Source organism: Cydia pomonella, chromosome 12 (assembly GCF_033807575.1).
Source record: "Cydia pomonella isolate Wapato2018A chromosome 12, ilCydPomo1, whole genome shotgun sequence".
In the NCBI taxonomy this organism is placed as follows: domain Eukaryota; kingdom Metazoa; phylum Arthropoda; class Insecta; order Lepidoptera; family Tortricidae; genus Cydia; species Cydia pomonella.
Window position 1 is genome coordinate 18,299,005 of NC_084714.1, and position 22,262 is coordinate 18,321,266.

At 46.3% G+C, this 22,262-nt stretch overlaps 1 protein-coding gene across 1 annotated transcript; it reads right to left on the reverse strand.

The window, feature by feature from the left end:
• Positions 1 to 310: 310 nt before the first annotated feature.
• Positions 311 to 22,220, reverse strand: LOC133523765 (lipid droplet-regulating VLDL assembly factor AUP1-like). Its single transcript, XM_061859492.1, has 9 exons — positions 22,046 to 22,220; positions 21,740 to 21,906; positions 18,168 to 18,280; positions 17,624 to 17,697; positions 16,333 to 16,466; positions 14,235 to 14,407; positions 13,779 to 13,935; positions 6,803 to 6,975; positions 311 to 5,385 (listed from the first exon to the last, which is right to left on the reverse strand). The coding sequence occupies exons 1-9, from the start codon at positions 22,081 to 22,083 to the stop codon at positions 5,260 to 5,262; spliced, it is 1,155 nt and encodes a 384-aa protein (XP_061715476.1). The 5' UTR covers positions 22,084 to 22,220; the 3' UTR covers positions 311 to 5,259.
• Between the last annotated feature and the right edge of the window lie 42 nt (positions 22,221 to 22,262).

Genomic DNA, 22,262 nt, shown 5'->3' on the forward strand with positions numbered 1-22,262 from the left:
ACTATTTTCTTTTGAATTGGAGCAAAAAAGTCAAAAATGTCTAAGATGTAATCGTTAAATAATGCCAATTTATCATCAATAGTTTTTAGAAGAGAAATTTTATACCAATCAATTACATTTATATAACTGTTGAAGCTAGACAGCTCTATTTTATTTAAGGATCGATTGTAATAAATGGTTGGGGGCACCTTGCATGTTTTAACGTTTAAGTTTATGAAAACCATTGCATGGCCGCCCAGTTGCTCAATATGGTCAACCAGTTACAATGTATTTTATTATTAAGTATTTAAGTGATCGAAATAAAACATGATTTCCTGAACAAAACTATTTTATTTCCCATCATGTTATAAACTTGAACACTATATTAGCTACACTACGAGATGCTAAAGTACGTTATGAGCACGTCTTGTAACTGTCTTTAAAATAACGGTTTTTTCGCAAGTGATTTTTGCGTATTGTTTTTAAATATCTATACAGAAGTCTTTATTAGAAAGTTTAACTCTCATTTTATTTTGTAGCTTCATTGCGTTTTCTTTTCACTTTTTATCAATATTTAGGTTGAAATTATTTTCGTTGTCTTGTTTTGGACCACTCTGTCACATTTGTATTCGTATTTTATCAAAAAAATATAAAAAAGCTGTAGCTGCAGTTGTATATTAGATTTACCATGAGAAAAAAAAAATCATCTCATACAAAAAGCTACACCCCATCAGATTTTTTGGGGACTAAAAACAAGACCACGAAAATAATTTTTCACCTCAGCAGCTCGAACAAGCCTACTTTCGTCACTCCGGGGAGTGACGAAAGTGCGACTTTCCTCACTCCAGGGAGTGAGACAAGCTTTCGTCATAATGATGATGCCTTTTATTCATGAATGTAAATAAATGTGGTTAACTTTACTTAATGTTGAATTTTTTTAACCCATGTTCTCACTACTGAGGTGAATAGTTGTATGTGTCACACGACAGCAAAGTTATTTTACATCTCGTGACAACACACAACACTCGCAAGAAAAACCAACTTTCCTCTCTTGTTGCACAAATAACTATTGACGTTTAACCTTTCATATGTATGTTAGTGATCAAAAATCATGTGTTCAAACCTCGGTTGTCTTGTATAGAGCAGAAATCTTTCTCGAAGAAATGCGAAAAGATGACCAAAAATTCGGTCAGTCTTTATATGTACAAACAACAAGACAAACAGACAAGAGGTTAATTGTCTTTTGGTTAGAAAAATATAATACCTATCACAAAATTATTTTATTACAATCTCTAAATCCATACTTGAATAACAATAATTATGATTTCTACACGTTCGAGTATGCGCGTCAAACGTATTATGTACGATTCCCATCGACCGGCTGGAGTCAACCCGTCCGGAGCCGATCGGCTTGCGGCCGTATAAATGTGAATTTTCCGACTCCGGCCGTGTAGTGGGAGTCATACATAAATTTTTTTTAAAGAACCATATACATACAATCTTAAGTTCTACACCACACCCTACAGACACCGCATTAAGACCTATTTACAAAAAGCACGAGGTCACCACACAGATGCATTTTTCGATTCCACCAGTAAAACTGCGTTGTATTCTACACTATTTCATAAACAGCCCAGGGAGGCGATAATCTGTGGAAAACGGCGAAATGCAATTTAAAACGAGCGATCGAAATTCAAAAATCGGCCCTCATCATCATCAGGTACACCCCTAAAGCTTAAATTTAGCACATATTTTTAATTTACATGAGTACTGGTCTCATGAGTACTGGTGCTTAATTGTGGGCGCAACTGAAATACTTAGTTGCGCTCCCATATAATTTGTAAGGGAGCTTTTATGTGTGGTGACCTCAATTGTCTTAATATGTGCTTCGTCTAGTAGTTGAGGTGGTCTGTGTTACACTCACGAACTCTTAGTCAATTATTTAATCATCATCATCAAGTCTAGAACGCATCATCATTTTATCGATGGTAATGTTTAACCCCTTTCCAGGCATAGTACGATTTATCGACCACATACGCGCCAATAGAATTTTAACTTTAGCGTTCCGATTTAAGGTTCAAATTTAATAGCACTTTCAGGAAATGTGACGTGTAATTGGAACATATTTGATTTTCTTGGGAATATCTTGTAGATTGGTGCAGCCTGGAAAAGGTTATCCTCTAAGTATTATACATGGAAAATTGGCAATCGAATTTGGTATTAGAAAATAAAGTTGAATTTGTTTTATTTTAAAATCGAACCAACGAACGAATAAGCAACTATTTTTATTTGATTAAGATTAAAATTACATTGAAGGTCATTTGTACTAGTATTAGGACATTGAACCCCAAGACGGTTCGTTTCAAGCTATCGATATATTTAGTAATTAACTTCTGAAGATGTTACATATCAATTGAAAATAGTGAAAACCAGGAAACATTGCGATATAAACACGCGATTATGATCTTCAACATATTTGAATCAATTTTGTTAAATTTGAATCAATTTCGTTGAACTTAAATCAATTTTGTTAAACAGGCTTAAGTCTGCAGTACGTAATTTATTTACAAAATGGAAGTTTATCATTGACGTCACCGTCAAGAATTTTGAATACATATAAGTACCTAACTTACGTCTACTTATTTATACAGCCTCCTCACTAGACGATATTACGCCAGTGAACTTTAGCATTTTAGGCACATGTTATACTAAACCTAACATTTATCTCTCATAAAAATAGTTATTTTAGTTACTTGGAGTAGTTATTAAAGACGAGTATGTGTCTGCGTGCCGAAAAAAGGTAGCGCTGAATTATGTATTTGACATATCTTATTTAAATATTAATTAATGAGCCGAAAATACTTTACAGTCGAAATTTACAACCCTTCTAACCACCACTCACGTCTAAAAAACTCTAATGATAGAGGACAGTGGTTGTCAAAAGGGAAAAAAACTTTCTTATTCATAAAACGTTTTTGTTATGTGCTTGCACATAGAGCATGGAGCTAGCGCATGTTGAGACACTCTCAGAGGTTCTAAGCATAGTGTAATAAACAGTTAAAAGAGGTGTATGGATGGGTGTTGTGACATGAGAATTTACAAGCGCGATCTACCCGTGCGGTCTGCACGACTAAAGCAAGATGTGAGTGCGAGCTAGAACAAGTATTAACTTGTGCATGTTGCTTGCACAACTTGCGCAAGTAGCCTGCGTTTTACTTACGCCAGCCATGCACCATGTGCAAACACCACACAATGTTTAAAGTCTGACAGTGGAAATAATTAGGGATATCGATTGAGACAAACAGTAGGAAACATCCTATTTATTTATATAACTCATATAAATCAAGGTACAGTATAATCACGTTGATAACAAGTCTCCATTTTGACAAACTTAAACATGCACCTTATTTCAAGCAAGTATAGTCTCTATTTGCATACTGTACGCAAAATGCAGACTCGTTATCGTTCGTCACCTAGTTTAATTTCAATTTAATCTCTTGAATAGAGAGTGATTAAGATATTTCTAATATAAATCTGAACAATATTTAATGCCTTTCATTCAAAGACGGAAGTCATATATTTGCCTACATTCAAGCCCAATAACATGAAAACTTTAAGGTTGATACTAGGGATGGGCCGAATTTCGGTCATTATTCGATATTCGGCTAACTTTTTCAATGGACGTATTCGGCCGAATAATTTGGTTAAAGTGCCCGGTATTTTTTTTTATGTTTGGTTGCACAACACTGAAATGTAAGCTCTTCTGGAACTTTTCAAGTTACTCTCTTCCAGGTTACGTTTTCACATGAAAATCCACGTTTTCATTGTTTGGCGGGGGTTGAGCATTTGTTTTCGAGTCCCAGCCTTTTGACCCGTTCATTTTTAGGGCCTAAGAAGCGGTTAATCTTTAGCTGCTAATGTAGGTAATTGAAGCGTTTTCCAATGGTTTATTAAGATGTTACAGATGAACCGAACGGTTCGGTTCGGTAAGATTTAAACCGAACATTCGGCTGAATATTCGTATTCGACAAACTCCACATTCGGCCCATCTCTAATTGATACATGCTAATGGTCTTAACTGTAGGAATATAACAGCTAGATCTATTTTTATTTCAATTCTCATGCGAGGCAAATCGAAACGATATTTCAAGGAAATGAAGAATACAATAAAGTATAAGGAACTTAGTCATAAATTAAAGTAAAATTTACTTTACTGTGGAGTGGAAAATGATCGCAGAAAATGCTCACTATACTGGAAGAGATGACAGCAATAAACTTAAAAAAAAAGATATTCAAGTTTTTATTTAACCTTTTAACCGGCACGAGTTAAACAAATATTCCAAATAACATTTTTTTTGCGGTCAATGGTGGTTGGTTAAAAGGTTAAACCAAAAAGTTTATCAAAAAGACGCCGATCCGTCAAAATTCTTATTCGCATTTACGTATTAACCCTATGAACGCTATGCCATACTACTCGGGAATTTAAATCTTACGAATATTGGTGTTTTGCCGATAAGAATAAACGCCAAAAATTATCACAACGTTGACATAAGAACTAAGCAAAGAAAAGTTTAAATTGTTATCAGTCAACTGCGCTGTTCCACAAAAAATATTTGCATCTAAGGAATATAGTGATTTCTTAACAATATTCTCAGTCACGTACGTGTAACCGCGGTCGAAATGTGAATGGGGTCAATCAACTTTTTTGCACCTCGCTTCCGAAGTATCGGAATCTCTATGGTATGGAAGGTAGAGATAAGGAATGCAATCTCCATGTACCAAAAAGTGTCCGTCAAAAAACCTTAAATAGGTGGCGCTACAATACCGAGAATATTTGAAAAAAAAAATACAAATCATAGACAGCGCACTTCACTCCGTCAATAACGCTTACATACTTAGCTAGCGCTACTCTGGAGAGATTTGGAAAGCTGGACACTTTTGCAATAGTTCTGCCTATGGAGATTGCATTCCTTACCTCTACCTTCCATACTCTATGGATTGCTTCCCAAGCATTGTATTATTCTCCTAAAATATTACCAGAGTGAAATATAGCAAAAAGTCAATCGACCTAGGAGCATTCCACCGTATCGCTTGTGTACCCTACTCTGGAAAAGTCATGAAGCCGATTTCTGATCCGAGAATACTCCATGGTTCATTTTTAATAATTACAATTTCAAACCAAAATTCAGCTTCCTAGCATTCCCCAAAAAGGGTCTCACACTGATAGAATGCTCTCGAACTAAAATTATGTATGAAATAATATCAAAATAATGTGTATCGTTAGCCGGTCATAGTGAGATTGAGCCCGTGTTTCTCTATATACCTGTGGCGAGCGTCGGCGATCATCTGCGCTTTCCGCTCTTGGAAGCTGAGTTGGCGCTCCTTCGCGCTCTTAGGGAACGGGGCCTGAAAGGAAATAGTACATTGTGCAACGAGGGGGGTAAGTGAAACTTTGGATACGAGGGTGGTATGCAAAATTCTTACCCCCAGAGTTACACACAATGTTTTTCATCACACTTACGAAGAAAAAACTAAATTTTTAGCGAAATAATTCTTAAATACGGTGACATATCAAACATTCTTCCGCCATTTTGTAATTTCTTGGCAGGTGAAGCATCGAAGGCACAGACCTATTCGGCATTCAGCCACGATTGAAAATTATGTAAAAATATTTTAATCGGCTGTTAAATTAATCAAATTAAATAATTTTAACCATAAACAAAAGTATTAAATTATAAATGTCAGTATTTTAAAAGTAAAACTCATTTATGCTAATGAATAAGTGACATAATTATAGAAAAAAAATTTACTCCCTAGGGAATTATCGCCTTTTTTTTATAATCCATAACCACCGCGGGAACAAAATAGGCCTTTGTCCTTCAGCACACCTACATGAAATAATATCTTTTTCGAGCAAGTGTGATAAAAAAAAAAATTTTTTTTCAATTTAGGCATATTATAATGCGCTTATGAATGCCAGAAACTATCATCGGTTTTAATTCACGTCTCGTGAAGATACCGGCGCAAGAAACTCGTCTAAACTAATTTCGTACACAAGAAATCTTATAAATACGTAATGCCGTAGTTTTTATGAAGCATATGAAAAATTACAGTTAATTAGACTTTAAAATGATATAATAAATTCATATTAATTAAGATAACGCTCGCTACAAGAAAATGCTAATCGTAACAAATAATGTATCGAAATAGTCACGTGAGTTTTGGTAGCATTTTTCAATATGGTCCCAGAATTGACAACATTTCAAAATTTTCAATATCCCTAAATCGAAAACCATTTCGAGAGGGGCTCCTGTAGATTACAAAAAAATAAATTTTATATATTTTTTACGAATTTTTGTATTCAAAATCTCTAAAAATAGTTAAAACGGAAATTGACGTCACCCAGGTCCTTCAGTTCTGCCACTACAAGCAAAAAAATGACTTCCGATTGGGTTGACATTGTCATTGAAAACGGGATGAAACCATCGTTTGACTTGAGTTTTGACGTTTGTGACACTTGTTAATTTGTGATTTTATTTTTAACGTTTGAGGTTATGTCACTCGCACTGTTGTCTATGCTCAAACGTAAATTAATTCAACGTTTTTTCCAGTGTATGAAACAGATCCGTGACGTCACGATTCTCACAAATGACGTTTGTTACATACGGCCTTTTGTTTCAAGTAACAATATAAATAGATTTTATGACCAAAATATAGGACTTACGCAAAATAAAAAAATACGGGTACCTTAAATTAGTGCGTTCTTTCGATGTAGACAATAAAAAAAAAAATGAAATGTTGTCAATTGTGTCCTGATTGTTACCTGAGCGGGCGGAGTGACGTATCTCGGGGCCGAGGGGCCGGGCTGCGGGCCGGCGGGGCCGGCGGGGGCCTGCGGGGCCTGCGGGGCCAGCGGGGCCGGCGCCGGCTCCGGCGTGTAGGGCGTCACGCCCTCCAGGAAGTTCGTCACTGTCACGTCTACGCTGCGCGTGATGGCTGGAAAGAAATTTTTGCTGTAGCTTGTTTGTTTATTGTTTGGAACATCACCTCTCCTGTTGTGTACAAGAAATGCGACATAATATAACTTTAGGTTGTATAGTTAGTAAAAAAAAAGTTTCTTGTAATTTTCACGTGCATAGTGGTGCTGCCTACTTTATTTTATACAACTGTGATATAAATAATAGAGCTTTTCAGTTGTGTATCGTGTGTAGGCAACGAAGCTTGCCGAGTTGCCTAAGTAAGGTACGAGATTGAAAAACTTAATTTTATAAGTATACTTATTCTACGAGTCATCTGAAATAATACTTTTTTTAATATAAATCCTAAATATTAATTGGTAAGTATCTCAACTAACAAAAATGTAGTACAAAAGACATAAACGCGCTATTATTAGACATATTACGTGCTGCCGGCGGGCATGTGCTAGTTACCGAGGTCCCGCATGATGTCCCGGAGCGGCACGCGCGGCAGCACCTCCTTGACCTGCCACAGCAGCGGCCGGTGCCGCCGGCGGGCATGTGCTAGTTACCGAGGTCCCGCATGATGTCCCGGAGCGGCACGCGCGGCATCACCTCCTTGACCTGCCACAGCAGCGGCCGGTGCCGCCGGCGGGCATGTGCTAGTTACCGAGGTCCCGCATGATGTCCCGGAGCGGCACGCGCGGCAGCACCTCCTTGACCTGCCACAGCAGCGGCCGGTGCCGCCGGCGGGCATGTGCTAGTTACCGAGGTCCCGCATGATGTCCCGGAGCGGCACGCGCGGCAGCACCTCCTTGACCTGCCACAGCAGCGGCCGGTGCCGCCGGCGGGCATGTGCTAGTTACCGAGGTCCCGCATGATGTCCCGGAGCGGCACGCGCGGCAGCACCTCCTTGACCTGCCACAGCAGCGGCCGGTGCCGCCGGCGGGCATGTGCTAGTTACCGAGGTCCCGCATGATGTCCCGGAGCGGCACGCGCGGCAGCACCTCCTTGACCTGCCACAGCAGCGGCCGGTGCCGCCGGCGGGCATGTGCTAGTTACCGAGGTCCCGCATGATGTCCCGGAGCGGCACGCGCGGCAGCACCTCCTTGACCTGCCACAGCAGCGGCCGGTGCCGCCGGCGGGCATGTGCTAGTTACCGAGGTCCCGCATGATGTCCCGGAGCGGCACGCGCGGCAGCACCTCCTTGACCTGCCACAGCAGCGGCCGGTGCCGCCGGCGGGCATGTGCTAGTTACCGAGGTCCCGCATGATGTCCCGGAGCGGCACGCGCGGCAGCACCTCCTTGACCTGCCACAGCAGCGGCCGGTGCCGCCGGCGGGCATGTGCTAGTTACCGAGGTCCCGCATGATGTCCCGGAGCGGCACGCGCGGCAGCACCTCCTTGACCTGCCACAGCAGCGGCCGGTGCCGCCGGCGGGCATGTGCTAGTTACCGAGGTCCCGCATGATGTCCCGGAGCGGCACGCGCGGCAGCACCTCCTTGACCTGCCACAGCAGCGGCCGGTGCCGCCGGCGGGCATGTGTTAGTTACCGAGGTCCCGCATGATGTCCCGGAGCGGCACGCGCGGCAGCACCTCCTTGACCTGCCACAGCAGCGGCCGGTGCCGCCGGCGGGCATGTGCTAGTTACCGAGGTCCCGCATGATGTCCCGGAGCGGCACGCGCGGCAGCACCTCCTTGACCTGCCACAGCAGCGGCCGGTGCCGCCGGCGGGCATGTGCTAGTTACCGAGGTCCCGCATGATGTCCCGGAGCGGCACGCGCGGCAGCACCTCCTTGACCTGCCACAGCAGCGGCCGGTGCCGCCGGCGGGCATGTGCTAGTTACCGAGGTCCCGCATGATGTCCCGGAGCGGCACGCGCGGCAGCACCTCCTTGACCTGCCACAGCAGCGGCCGGTGCCGCCGGCGGGCATGTGCTAGTTACCGAGGTCCCGCATGATGTCCCGGAGCGGCACGCGCGGCATCACCTCCTTGACCTGCCACAGCAGCGGCCGGTGCCGCCGGCGGGCATGTGCTAGTTACCGAGGTCCCGCATGATGTCCCGGAGCGGCACGCGCGGCAGCACCTCCTTGACCTGCCACAGCAGCGGCCGGTGCCGCCGGCGGGCATGTGCTAGTTACCGAGGTCCCGCATGATGTCCCGGAGCGGCACGCGCGGCAGCACCTCCTTGACCTGCCACAGCAGCGGCCGGTGCCGCCGGCGGGCATGTGCTAGTTACCGAGGTCCCGCATGATGTCCCGGAGCGGCACGCGCGGCAGCACCTCCTTGACCTGCCACAGCAGCGGCCGGTGCCGCCGGCGGGCATGTGCTAGTTACCGAGGTCCCGCATGATGTCCCGGAGCGGCACGCGCGGCATCACCTCCTTGACCTGCCACAGCAGCGGCCGGTGCCGCCGGCGGGCATGTGCTAGTTACCGAGGTCCCGCATGATGTCCCGGAGCGGCACGCGCGGCAGCACCTCCTTGACCTGCCACAGCAGCGGCCGGTGCCGCCGGCGGGCATGTGCTAGTTACCGAGGTCCCGCATGATGTCCCGGAGCGGCACGCGCGGCAGCACCTCCTTGACCTGCCACAGCAGCGGCCGGTGCCGCCGGCGGGCATGTGCTAGTTACCGAGGTCCCGCATGATGTCCCGGAGCGGCACGCGCGGCAGCACCTCCTTGACCTGCCACAGCAGCGGCCGGTGCCGCCGGCGGGCATGTGCTAGTTACCGAGGTCCCGCATGATGTCCCGGAGCGGCACGCGCGGCAGCACCTCCTTGACCTGCCACAGCAGCGGCCGGTGCCGCCGGCGGGCATGTGCTAGTTACCGAGGTCCCGCATGATGTCCCGGAGCGGCACGCGCGGCAGCACCTCCTTGACCTGCCACAGCAGCGGCCGGTGCCGCCGGCGGGCATGTGCTAGTTACCGAGGTCCCGCATGATGTCCCGGAGCGGCACGCGCGGCAGCACCTCCTTGACCTGCCACAGCAGCGGCCGGTGCCGCCGGCGGGCATGTGCTAGTTACCGAGGTCCCGCATGATGTCCCGGAGCGGCACGCGCGGCAGCACCTCCTTGACCTGCCACAGCAGCGGCCGGTGCCGCCGGCGGGCATGTGCTAGTTACCGAGGTCCCGCATGATGTCCCGGAGCGGCACGCGCGGCAGCACCTCCTTGACCTGCCACAGCAGCGGCCGGTGCCGCCGGCGGGCATGTGCTAGTTACCGAGGTCCCGCATGATGTCCCGGAGCGGCACGCGCGGCAGCACCTCCTTGACCTGCCACAGCAGCGGCCGGTGCCGCCGGCGGGCATGTGCTAGTTACCGAGGTCCCGCATGATGTCCCGGAGCGGCACGCGCGGCAGCACCTCCTTGACCTGCCACAGCAGCGGCCGGTGCCGCCGGCGGGCATGTGCTAGTTACCGAGGTCCCGCATGATGTCCCGGAGCGGCACGCGCGGCAGCACCTCCTTGACCTGCCACAGCAGCGGCCGGTGCCGCCGGCGGGCATGTGCTAGTTACCGAGGTCCCGCATGATGTCCCGGAGCGGCACGCGCGGCAGCACCTCCTTGACCTGCCACAGCAGCGGCCGGTGCCGCCGGCGGGCATGTGCTAGTTACCGAGGTCCCGCATGATGTCCCGGAGCGGCACGCGCGGCAGCACCTCCTTGACCTGCCACAGCAGCGGCCGGTGCCGCCGGCGGGCATGTGCTAGTTACCGAGGTCCCGCATGATGTCCCGGAGCGGCACGCGCGGCAGCACCTCCTTGACCTGCCACAGCAGCGGCCGGTGCCGCCGGCGGGCATGTGCTAGTTACCGAGGTCCCGCATGATGTCCCGGAGCGGCACGCGCGGCAGCACCTCCTTGACCTGCCACAGCAGCGGCCGGTGCCGCCGGCGGGCATGTGCTAGTTACCGAGGTCCCGCATGATGTCCCGGAGCGGCACGCGCGGCAGCACCTCCTTGACCTGCCACAGCAGCGGCCGGTGCCGCCGGCGGGCATGTGCTAGTTACCGAGGTCCCGCATGATGTCCCGGAGCGGCACGCGCGGCATCACCTCCTTGACCTGCCACAGCAGCGGCCGGTGCCGCCGGCGGGCATGTGCTAGTTACCGAGGTCCCGCATGATGTCCCGGAGCGGCACGCGCGGCAGCACCTCCTTGACCTGCCACAGCAGCGGCCGGTGCCGCCGGCGGGCATGTGCTAGTTACCGAGGTCCCGCATGATGTCCCGGAGCGGCACGCGCGGCAGCACCTCCTTGACCTGCCACAGCAGCGGCCGGTGCCGCCGGCGGGCATGTGCTAGTTACCGAGGTCCCGCATGATGTCCCGGAGCGGCACGCGCGGCAGCACCTCCTTGACCTGCCACAGCAGCGGCCGGTGCCGCCGGCGGGCATGTGCTAGTTACCGAGGTCCCGCATGATGTCCCGGAGCGGCACGCGCGGCAGCACCTCCTTGACCTGCCACAGCAGCGGCCGGTGCCGCCGGCGGGCATGTGCTAGTTACCGAGGTCCCGCATGATGTCCCGGAGCGGCACGCGCGGCAGCACCTCCTTGACCTGCCACAGCAGCGGCCGGTGCCGCCGGCGGGCATGTGCTAGTTACCGAGGTCCCGCATGATGTCCCGGAGCGGCACGCGCGGCAGCACCTCCTTGACCTGCCACAGCAGCGGCCGGTGCCGCCGGCGGGCATGTGCTAGTTACCGAGGTCCCGCATGATGTCCCGGAGCGGCACGCGCGGCATCACCTCCTTGACCTGCCACAGCAGCGGCCGGTGCCGCCGGCGGGCATGTGCTAGTTACCGAGGTCCCGCATGATGTCCCGGAGCGGCACGCGCGGCAGCACCTCCTTGACCTGCCACAGCAGCGGCCGGTGCCGCCGGCGGGCATGTGCTAGTTACCGAGGTCCCGCATGATGTCCCGGAGCGGCACGCGCGGCAGCACCTCCTTGACCTGCCACAGCAGCGGCCGGTGCCGCCGGCGGGCATGTGCTAGTTACCGAGGTCCCGCATGATGTCCCGGAGCGGCACGCGCGGCAGCACCTCCTTGACCTGCCACAGCAGCGGCCGGTGCCGCCGGCGGGCATGTGCTAGTTACCGAGGTCCCGCATGATGTCCCGGAGCGGCACGCGCGGCAGCACCTCCTTGACCTGCCACAGCAGCGGCCGGTGCCGCCGGCGGGCATGTGCTAGTTACCGAGGTCCCGCATGATGTCCCGGAGCGGCACGCGCGGCAGCACCTCCTTGACCTGCCACAGCAGAGCCCGTGCCGCCGGCGGGCATGTGCTAGTTACCGAGGTCCCGCATGATGTCCCGGAGCGGCACGCGCGGCAGCACCTCCTTGACCTGCCACAGCAGCGGCCGGTGCCGCCGGCGGGCATGTGCTAGTTACCGAGGTCCCGCATGATGTCCCGGAGCGGCACGCGCGGCAGCACCTCCTTGACCTGCCACAGCAGCGGCCGGTGCCGCCGGCGGGCATGTGCTAGTTACCGAGGTCCCGCATGATGTCCCGGAGCGGCACGCGCGGCAGCACCTCCTTGACCTGCCACAGCAGCGGCCGGTGCCGCCGGCGGGCATGTGCTAGTTACCGAGGTCCCGCATGATGTCCCGGAGCGGCACGCGCGGCAGCACCTCCTTGACCTGCCACAGCAGCGGCCGGTGCCGCCGGCGGGCATGTGCTAGTTACCGAGGTCCCGCATGATGTCCCGGAGCGGCACGCGCGGCAGCACCTCCTTGACCTGCCACAGCAGCGGCCGGTGCCGCCGGCGGGCATGTGCTAGTTACCGAGGTCCCGCATGATGTCCCGGAACGGCACGCGCGGCAGCACCTCCTTGACCTGCCACAGCAGCGGCCGGTGCCGCCGGCGGGCATGTGCTAGTTACCGAGGTCCCGCATGATGTCCCGGAGCGGCACGCGCGGCAGCACCTCCTTGACCTGCCACAGCAGCGGCCGGTGCCGCCGGCGGGCATGTGCTAGTTACCGAGGTCCCGCATGATGTCCCGGAGCGGCACGCGCGGCATCACCTCCTTGACCTGCCACAGCAGCGGCCGGTGCCGCCGGCGGGCATGTGCTAGTTACCGAGGTCCCGCATGATGTCCCGGAGCGGCACGCGCGGCAGCACCTCCTTGACCTGCCACAGCAGCGGCCGGTGCCGCCGGCGGGCATGTGCTAGTTACCGAGGTCCCGCATGATGTCCCGGAGCGGCACGCGCGGCAGCACCTCCTTGACCTGCCACAGCAGCGGCCGGTGCCGCCGGCGGGCATGTGCTAGTTACCGAGGTCCCGCATGATGTACCGGAGCGGCACGCGCGGCAGCACCTCCTTGACCTGCCACAGCAGCGGCCGGTGCCGCCGGCGGGCATGTGCTAGTTACCGAGGTCCCGCATGATGTCCCGGAGCGGCACGCGCGGCAGCACCTCCTTGACCTGCCACAGCAGCGGCCGGTGCCGCCGGCGGGCATGTGCTAGTTACCGAGGTCCCGCATGATGTCCCGGAGCGGCACGCGCGGCAGCACCTCCTTGACCTGCCACAGCAGCGGCCGGTGCCGCCGGCGGGCATGTGCTAGTTACCGAGGTCCCGCATGATGTCCCGGAGCGGCACGCGCGGCAGCACCTCCTTGACCTGCCACAGCAGCGGCCGGTGCCGCCGGCGGGCATGTGCTAGTTACCGAGGTCCCGCATGATGTCCCGGAGCGGCACGCGCGGCAGCACCTCCTTGACCTGCCACAGCAGCGGCCGGTGCCGCCGGCGGGCATGTGCTAGTTACCGAGGTCCCGCATGATGTCCCGGAGCGGCACGCGCGGCAGCACCTCCTTGACCTGCCACAGCAGCGGCCGGTGCCGCCGGCGGGCATGTGCTAGTTACCGAGGTCCCGCATGATGTCCCGGAGCGGCACGCGCGGCAGCACCTCCTTGACCTGCTGCGCGCGCCGCGCCAGCTCCCCGGCGCCGCCGGAGCCGCCGGCCCGCGTCGGCAGGGGCGCGCGACACAGTGCAGAGTACTCGATGTCTGTTACTTCTATCTGTCAAAATTATTTAACCTTTTAATAAAAAAATAAAAAATCTTTTATTTCGGACAAGATATCCATATACAAAATGCAAAAAATCAATAAAAAATATATAAATTAAATTAAAATTATAAATTAAATTAAATCAAAATTATCAATTTAATTAAATCCATAAACTAATTAATACACATTAATATTAACATAAGTTAATTATTTAAACCTCTTTCCGAAACAAGCTACATTGCTTCAATGTTCATCTTCCGATCTATTCATTCATATTTGTCACAATTTTTTATATATTTTAAATATCCCACCTGCAAGTGTTCAGCAATGACCGTGGCCACGTCGGCGACGTCCTGCACGGCGGGCAGCAGCGTGAGCGTGTACACGGTGACGGGCGCCAGCAGGAACCACAGCGCGTCGCGCCACGGCAGCCCGGCGCCGTGCCCCGTGTGGACTGTCACAAGGGTGAACGCTCGTTCCACCTCTGGAACAAGTTCCATAAGTCAATTTGAAAAAACAGATAGGCTTTGCAAGTCATTTTACTGGGTCCATATTGGGTTGCATAAAAGTTTAAGTCGTATCTTTGATACGCATAACGTATGTCGTAAACATAATCTTCATTGCGCATACAAATGAAAAGTCATATATTGTGTCATACATTGTTAGTCATGTTTGATGACATACATAGCAGTTACCATATATTTTTCTGTGCATACCTAACGAACCTAACCTACAATTTTATGCGAATTAATTTAATGACTATAAAAATTATGACTTATAACAACTCATTTATGACAAAAACCCAGTTATGCTCAGGAATAATTCTGACTTAAAAAATTTATTACTTACAATTTCAAGCACAGTGTTATGGCAAAAGTTGTTATACGACATCCCATCCCATTTTTAATATACAAAAAGGCCTTATTGATTGCATTTCGTTAAATGGTATCAACATTTGTATAAGATTCTTTCTCTTTCAAAAGACCATGGCCAACTTTGTATGAAACCTGGGCCATTAATCTACAGAAATGAGGATTAGGTTATTAGGTAGATATTTCTATCTACTTCATTTCGTTCTATGGGCACCATGCGGAATCCCATCACAGAACTGAGATATTTATATTTTAATCAAATAGTCATCAACTTCACCTTTATTACCTAGGCAATAGATTCCAAGTAAGTAAATTAATTGCTACAGGGTAGATGTTCGCGCACCGCTGCAAGCGCGACAAACCATTCGCCGCCCAGCGGTGGAATCTATTGCCTAGGTAATAAGAGTCATGACATTTTGACTAAAATACAAATATCTCAGTGCAATGGAAATCCGCTTGATGCCCATAGAACTAAATGAAGTACATAGAAACACCTATCTAATAACCTAATTCTCAACTCTGTTGGTTTTTGGACCATTTTGACGCACCTTTGCTACCTTTACCTATTATATCTCTACATATTAAACGTTAATAAAAATTGGCTGCGTAGTTACTCAAAATAAATTTTACATTTCACTTAATGAGTAGGTAATTTAAAATACAAAACAAATAAAAAATATTATAATTCGTGAGCGTCTACATTACTAGTTGTAGCAGAAAAAGCTATAGATTAGAATAAAGTTTCTATAACTTGTAAGTATTGAATGAGAGATAGTTTAGTAAAGTCTGACCAGGATTATATGATCACGCGCCATATTGCGAATTTTCATTGGAACAAAATTTTTCATACTAAAATGAACTGTCACCCTATACATGAGAATAACAGCACCCTCTTGACAATAATCATATATTTCTGGTCGGTCTTTATATTAATATTATTTACTAACAAAATCACATTAACATATTCTTTTCCTTTTTTGGATTATATATATATTTTTTTATTAACACTAAAACATATACATACCAGGTGGCCAAAAAATATGTGCATTCCCGTTGCCAGGGAGGTTTTGGGCTTATACGGACCAACCCCGAAGTCGCGAAAAAAATTTCTGGCTGTTTCATACATTTCAGGTAGTCCATTTTCTATGGGAGGGTAAAAAAAAAATCACGATTTCGGGGTTGGTCGCATAGTAAAAGTGGCTCAGTATAATCCCATAACCGCCCTGGCAACGGTAATGCACATATTTTTTGGCCACCCCACATTGTATGTCAAGTAGGAGTAAAATAAAATATTAATGTTATTCGCATTGGCACCAGGCGACCGGCCGGTTACTAAGCCCACGATAAAGCACGACTCACGCTGGACCGGACCGAGCCGGGCCGGAGCTTCCAGCGCTTCGTTTTCTATGGAAAGCACCACGTGATCACCGATCAGCCGTCATAGAAAATGACGTGTCAGACGCCTCGGGCCCGGCCCGGTCTAGCTGAGTCATTCATAAGACGATGTGTTTGCCAGGGCCGTATTTAGATGACTCACCGATGGCAACGGGCTGCACGCGCTGCGCGACGGGGAAGGGCCAGTCGGCGAACCGCAGCAGCCCGCGCCCGTTGGCCGGCCCGCCCTCCGGCTGCAGCAGCAGCGGCGCGCTCGTGCACTCGCCGAAGTGCTCTCTGCGAACAAGATTATCAAACTGATGCGGACCGGCACGAATAACAATTATTCATTTCAAAGAAAAAAACCTTATTAACATTTAAATATATCCTGCGGCCCTACACTAGGCTATGCCTGTCACGTGACAGCCAGATTCGGTTTGAAAAAAAAAAACAGTTACATAAAATAACTAGTTACTTTGGTAACATACAATCAAAGATAAGGTTAATTAAGAATTAGGTAACATTATTAAGAGAGAAGTACGTCTAATTATGAAAGTATGCACAAAAAAAATTGTCTATGTGTGTGTGTGCATGGAGTCGTCGAGTCGAGCTCCGGCGTTTTAGCGAGACAGCGCTATACACGTATATAGCGATGTCCCGCTTGCATACCGGAGCGACTTGAGGATCTGCATCCTGTGAAGACCGCCTTTTAGACATGTGTGGGCTGGGTTTCTCTGGGACAACTTGATGTCATAAATTGAAGACAACCCAATTCTACCACGACGCCTTTCAGACCCTTAATGTAACATGGTATTGATGCATGACATCAGTATCGCCTACGAATTATACTCTCTAAAACGTTAGGAAGGCATGTTTTGGTTTGACTCATCTTTAGGGTTATATTAGGTAGTTCCTGAAGGTGGGTAGCGAGGTTAACTGAAACACTGAATTTACTAACATGACTGATGGTTAAGGCGAGACTGAATTACATATAGCGGGGGGGGGGGGGGGGGGGGGGGGGTACACGCGCACTTGAATATGAGCTGACTTTGCAAATGTCCCTATACATCTATAAATTGGTTTCCGAATGTTTTTAGAAGTATTTGAATGTAAAGTTTTAATGATTAATGATACTCTGATTAAACGTTTGTATATACCTATTACACTAAATTGTACTATATCTGAATAACCATACTCACTATCCACTAGACCAGACCGGTCGTCAACCAAGAAGGCATATTCCCCTTCAATCTTCACAACTATGCTGTGGCTCTTTTTCCTCCAACTCCGTTTAAGTCAACGTCGCCCGCCGGCATCCATTTTGATGATTATTATTTTATAATTAAATACTTCTAATTGACTTTACCATTACTATCAGAACAGGAATATGTTCAAGCTTATTGTTTTTCCATTTATATCTCTAAGGAATCATGTTAACTGTTTGTATTACTTACTTTCTAACAAACTGAGCTGCGTTCCTGATGCCCAGTGTGGACGCAAAAAATGGCGGCACCTTCCACTTCCGTAGCTGCAACATCCATATTCAATTATTTTTCATACATTTAAATACTTACGTAAATGGCCTTATGAATATTTAAATGTTGCGTTTAGATTGGTTTATTTCCGCCTTGTATTATTTGTGACGTCAACTATAACGCATTTTAACAGGTACGTGTTGTTGCAAAACAAAGCCACATATTACAATAATCATAATTTACCATTTACCTTTAATAGTACGTTACACGTGCGAAAAGAAGGAATTATCTTGTCGCACGTGCATTGTGCAACGTTTTACAGTACATACGGCCCTTTAAATTTTCGACATACGCACGTATAGTGCTAGTTACCGCACTAGGGCGGTAAAGTAGCATCATATGTACTGTAATAGTACATTACGATTCAAGTGCGAAAAATAGGAAATTCGATACAAGTGGCGATAAATTAAAACACGACCGAAGGGAGGGAAAGGAGGACTTCTATAGTTCGTACTGTACTTACACTGATGGTTCCCAGTGCGTGGGCCGCGGCCAGCGAGTCCAGGCAGGACGCGTAGTTGGCTACAAGCATGCTGCAGCGAGGGTCACGCTGCCCTTTCACCTTCACGTACACTCCTGCAAACAAACACTTTGGTTATATGTAGCCTGTCACCCACATCCACTGGCAACCTTAACTAATGCATCCATACTGGGTGTTTATTTAGTCACCAGCAATAAATTACGTGGTGAATATATAGGTCATACTGAGCATCTTTTACCATGAGGCCAACGCCGAAATTGCGAATAAAAAAATTGGCTGTTTCATACCTTTTGGCTGTCTGACCTTGACATTCTCTATGGGAGAGTAAATTTTTTTTTCGCGTTTTCGGGGTTGGTCCCATAGAAAAAGTTGCTCAATATGACCTATATATTCAGCCCGTAAATTATTGCAGGTGACTAAATAAACACCCAGTATATGTATAAAATCTCAAAACTCAGCTATTATGCCAGATAGACCATTTAAAATAGGGGTGGTCAGGACACATGCTTAGATGCAAATTAAACAAATGGAGCAAACAAGTTACCCTATGGTACAGTCAGCATCAAAAGTAGCGGATGAAACAACGCGCCAAAAGAATCTGACATTCCGGATAACTTTTGGAAATATAGATAAATTTCTAAAATTCGCGCTCAAAAGTATATCTTTTACAGTCTTAGTTGTTCTATATTAAAGACATCACTTTTTGTTAAGCTGTTACAGAACGGTAGATACTTATGAAACGTTATTAGATCCGCTACTTTTGATGCTGACTGTACCCAAGAGACGGAAGTAGAAACAAAGATGTCTAAAAACGAGATGGGTAGATGATATCCACTTAACCTTGGGACCTTACTGGTCTAGAGTTGCAGAGGACAGAGTTCAGTGGAGAGGCCTATGCCAAAGGGCACACCGAACTGCGGGTCATTCTCTAGTTTACAAAAAATATAAGTATATATACCTAATTGAACAACATTGTAGCCAAGGATCGGAAATAAATGGCTATATAAAATAAAATATAAAATATGTATTATTTCTTAGTATTCATAACAAAGGTCTCAATAAGCTTACTTTGAAGACTGAGTCAAAGTATATAAATAGATTAATATTAACTTATTTATATACCCTGGTGTACGAATGCAATGTCACATTCCTAATTCTAGTTATGTTTGTATTTGAATATTTAGCCATTTACATATTAATTTATTCAAGTTCGTTATGTTTTGAAATAGTCAATTGTTTATGCAAATTTAGGGCCTTATGGGAATCCCCTTACGTAAAACAAGAAATAATGACGTAAATGTAGAGAAGTCAAGGCAAGTATCTAGGTTTTTTATCAATTATGATATTAAAAAAAAAACAGTTTTATTAATATTTTTGTATTACACACTTTAAGTGATGATGATGGGGAACGAGCAATATACTTAAATTGCCACATTCACAAAGTTATCTCAAAATAGCCTGTTTCAAAAGATGTGACAAGAAAAACATGAAAACAATGAATTTGACATGCACAGGGTCAATGTTTGTGGCAATTCATTCAATGCAAATGAGTTGGCTCAAATATACTTACAGGATATATTACATCTTTTTTTAAAATAGCCATAGTACCATCATACACTTTAACTGACAATTCATAAAGCTTATTGGAAAGACATATGGTCCATCTATGGGCAGTAAGGAGTGTGCTGTTGGTAGATGTTAACCTTACCATAACTAAAGAGTGTGCACAAGTGTTTTTGCAGTAATCGCAAAGTGCCTGTTTGACATAACCGGTGACCAAAGAGCTGGCAGCTTCCTAAACTTCTTCAACTTCATCATTTATTCAGCAAATAGGCCACAAGGGCACTTTTACACATCAACATAGAATTTACATACAAGCAAAAATAAGCACATCAACAATTATAAAATACAATTCATTGAAAATATTAATGCAAACTAAAGTTTGCATGAATATTTTTTTAAATAAAAGTAAATTAAGTATTATTATTACTTAGAGATGCATCTCGCACATCATATCAGCATTGTGATACAACAAAGAAATGCCACCGGCATCCTTGGTACATTACCCCAAAGCATTTTAGATTTAAGCTAGTTATAGTAATACCTCTGTATATTTATCTATTATGTATATTGTTATTGTAAATAAATAATTCAAGTATAAGGGTTATTGATTGTAATAGAGGTAAATTCTAAGGAATAGTTAGCACTAGTTTAAGAGTCGAAACAGGTGGCGCTGTATTGCACAATATGTTTTCTAGTCACTGAATTGTCAAATGTCAAATTTTGACAACCAACGTTATCTCATAATGTACGGAGTTGTACGGTGCCATCTCATTTAGCAATTAAATTTGAAGCACGAAATTGACATAGAACTTTTTTCATCTTACACAAATAACATAATTAATAAATCTTTGCCATAATACAGGAGCATGCATTTTGATCAAAAGTTCAAAAGCTTTTGCAAAATCTTAATTCAAACATTCTGCTGAATTTTTCATAACTATTATACTGTGGCCCTAGTGAAAAAGGGTACAAGTCTCTGGCAGTTTAGGTGTATAAAGGCATAAGTGTTACGTGGAACTTACACCCCTTTACACCTGCGCTGCCAGAGACTTGTACCCTTTTTCACTAGGGCCACAGGTTTGTTTGTTCAATTATTTGGTTAACAATTATGAATTGTCAGATGACAACCAAATTTAGTTCAGTAATTGAAAAAATAAATAAAAATATTGGTTTTGTTTTGGTACTGGTATGTATTAGTATGGTTCTCTATGGCTCTGAATTTGTGGTAGTAATTAGTGACTTTCGATTGTCACCTATTTATTTTGTTTAGTATTGTTTGTGTTGCATCTCTTTCTTTAACTAAGAAACAAGAGATGCAGCATTATATATGCTGAAATATCAATAGCTCAATATTAATAAATATATACACAAACAAATTACAGTGTATTATATTCTGATAACTATTCTATTATTAGTAATTATGCACTTCATCTTACTTATAGATAAGCTTCAGAAAGCAAATTATATAAATATATTCTCTATGATGCTACAATATTGATAAAAATTTTAGGATCAAAATAGTCTCTAAAAACAAGAAAGGCATCATAATATACTACTATTATTATTATAAGGACCAAATAACTTAGTTTTTGAAATAAGTTTATGGTCCCGGATTGGAATCCTTATTAAAATCTGTTTGCATTAGTAAAAAGCTAATTAAAAAACTAATTTTAAACATTACTTTTTCTTTACATATACGTTTATTAGAGTCCCACATTCATACTGGTATTCTCATTAAAGTGATTATCTATTGATTAGATTAAAATGATAACATGTCCTTTTTACTGAACAAATATGACCTGTATATAACCTACAGGACATAGCTACCTGTGTATCTCCTTTATCACTATCACTGTGTATTTTAACAAACAGGAAATCCTCATTTGAACCCGAGGTGATAGGAAACATATGTGACTCGCAAAATGCGAGGACAATTTGTTTAGTGTTTACAGTAACTTGTTTGTGGAATAGCAAGGGTATGTGTTACTCACCGAATGTCCAGCAGGCGAGGGTCGACAGCATCTGCCTGACCGTCGATTTGTTCGGCAATATTATCGAAGCCACCCATAAGATTAAAGCCAAAATTGTCCGAACCACAAACAGGCATAGTCCAAATGGCAAAAAAAGGAGAAATTGCGTAACGTTATCCCCAGAAAACCTGAAAATAAACACTCTTATCACTCTGTCGTTTAATTGGGCACTGTAAATATAGCACGTAAGATCAATAGCCAATTTTATTGCAAACTTTCCCTCAATATCATTCGATACGTAAGTAGAACGAACGTAATTGTCAGTACCTTTCGTCGTTTCTAAGCCTCTCCGCAGTTAAAGCCATAGTTTTAAAACTGAGATCATAAACTGTCGATTACTAAAGCTTACACTACTTTGTTAAATGAATAAAAGTGAGTAATTTCGAATTTCTCTTCAAAAAAATCGTGTACGTGATGTATTGTACAATATGGACCATAAGATATAGATGTGTTTTCTTAAGAATTTGACATTTCTAGTGCAGTA

Coding starts and splice junctions, on each gene's coding strand:
- LOC133523765 (XM_061859492.1), bottom strand. CDS start 22,083: ATGGCTTTAACTGCGGAGAGGCTTAGAAACGACGAAAG. Junction 16,467..17,623: donor GCAGCTCAGTTTGTTAGAAA/GTAAGTAATACA, acceptor TCTTGTTCGCAG/AGAGCACTTCGGCGAGTGCA. Junction 14,408..16,332: donor CGTGCAGCCCGTTGCCATCG/GTGAGTCATCTA, acceptor AACTTGTTCCAG/AGGTGGAACGAGCGTTCACC.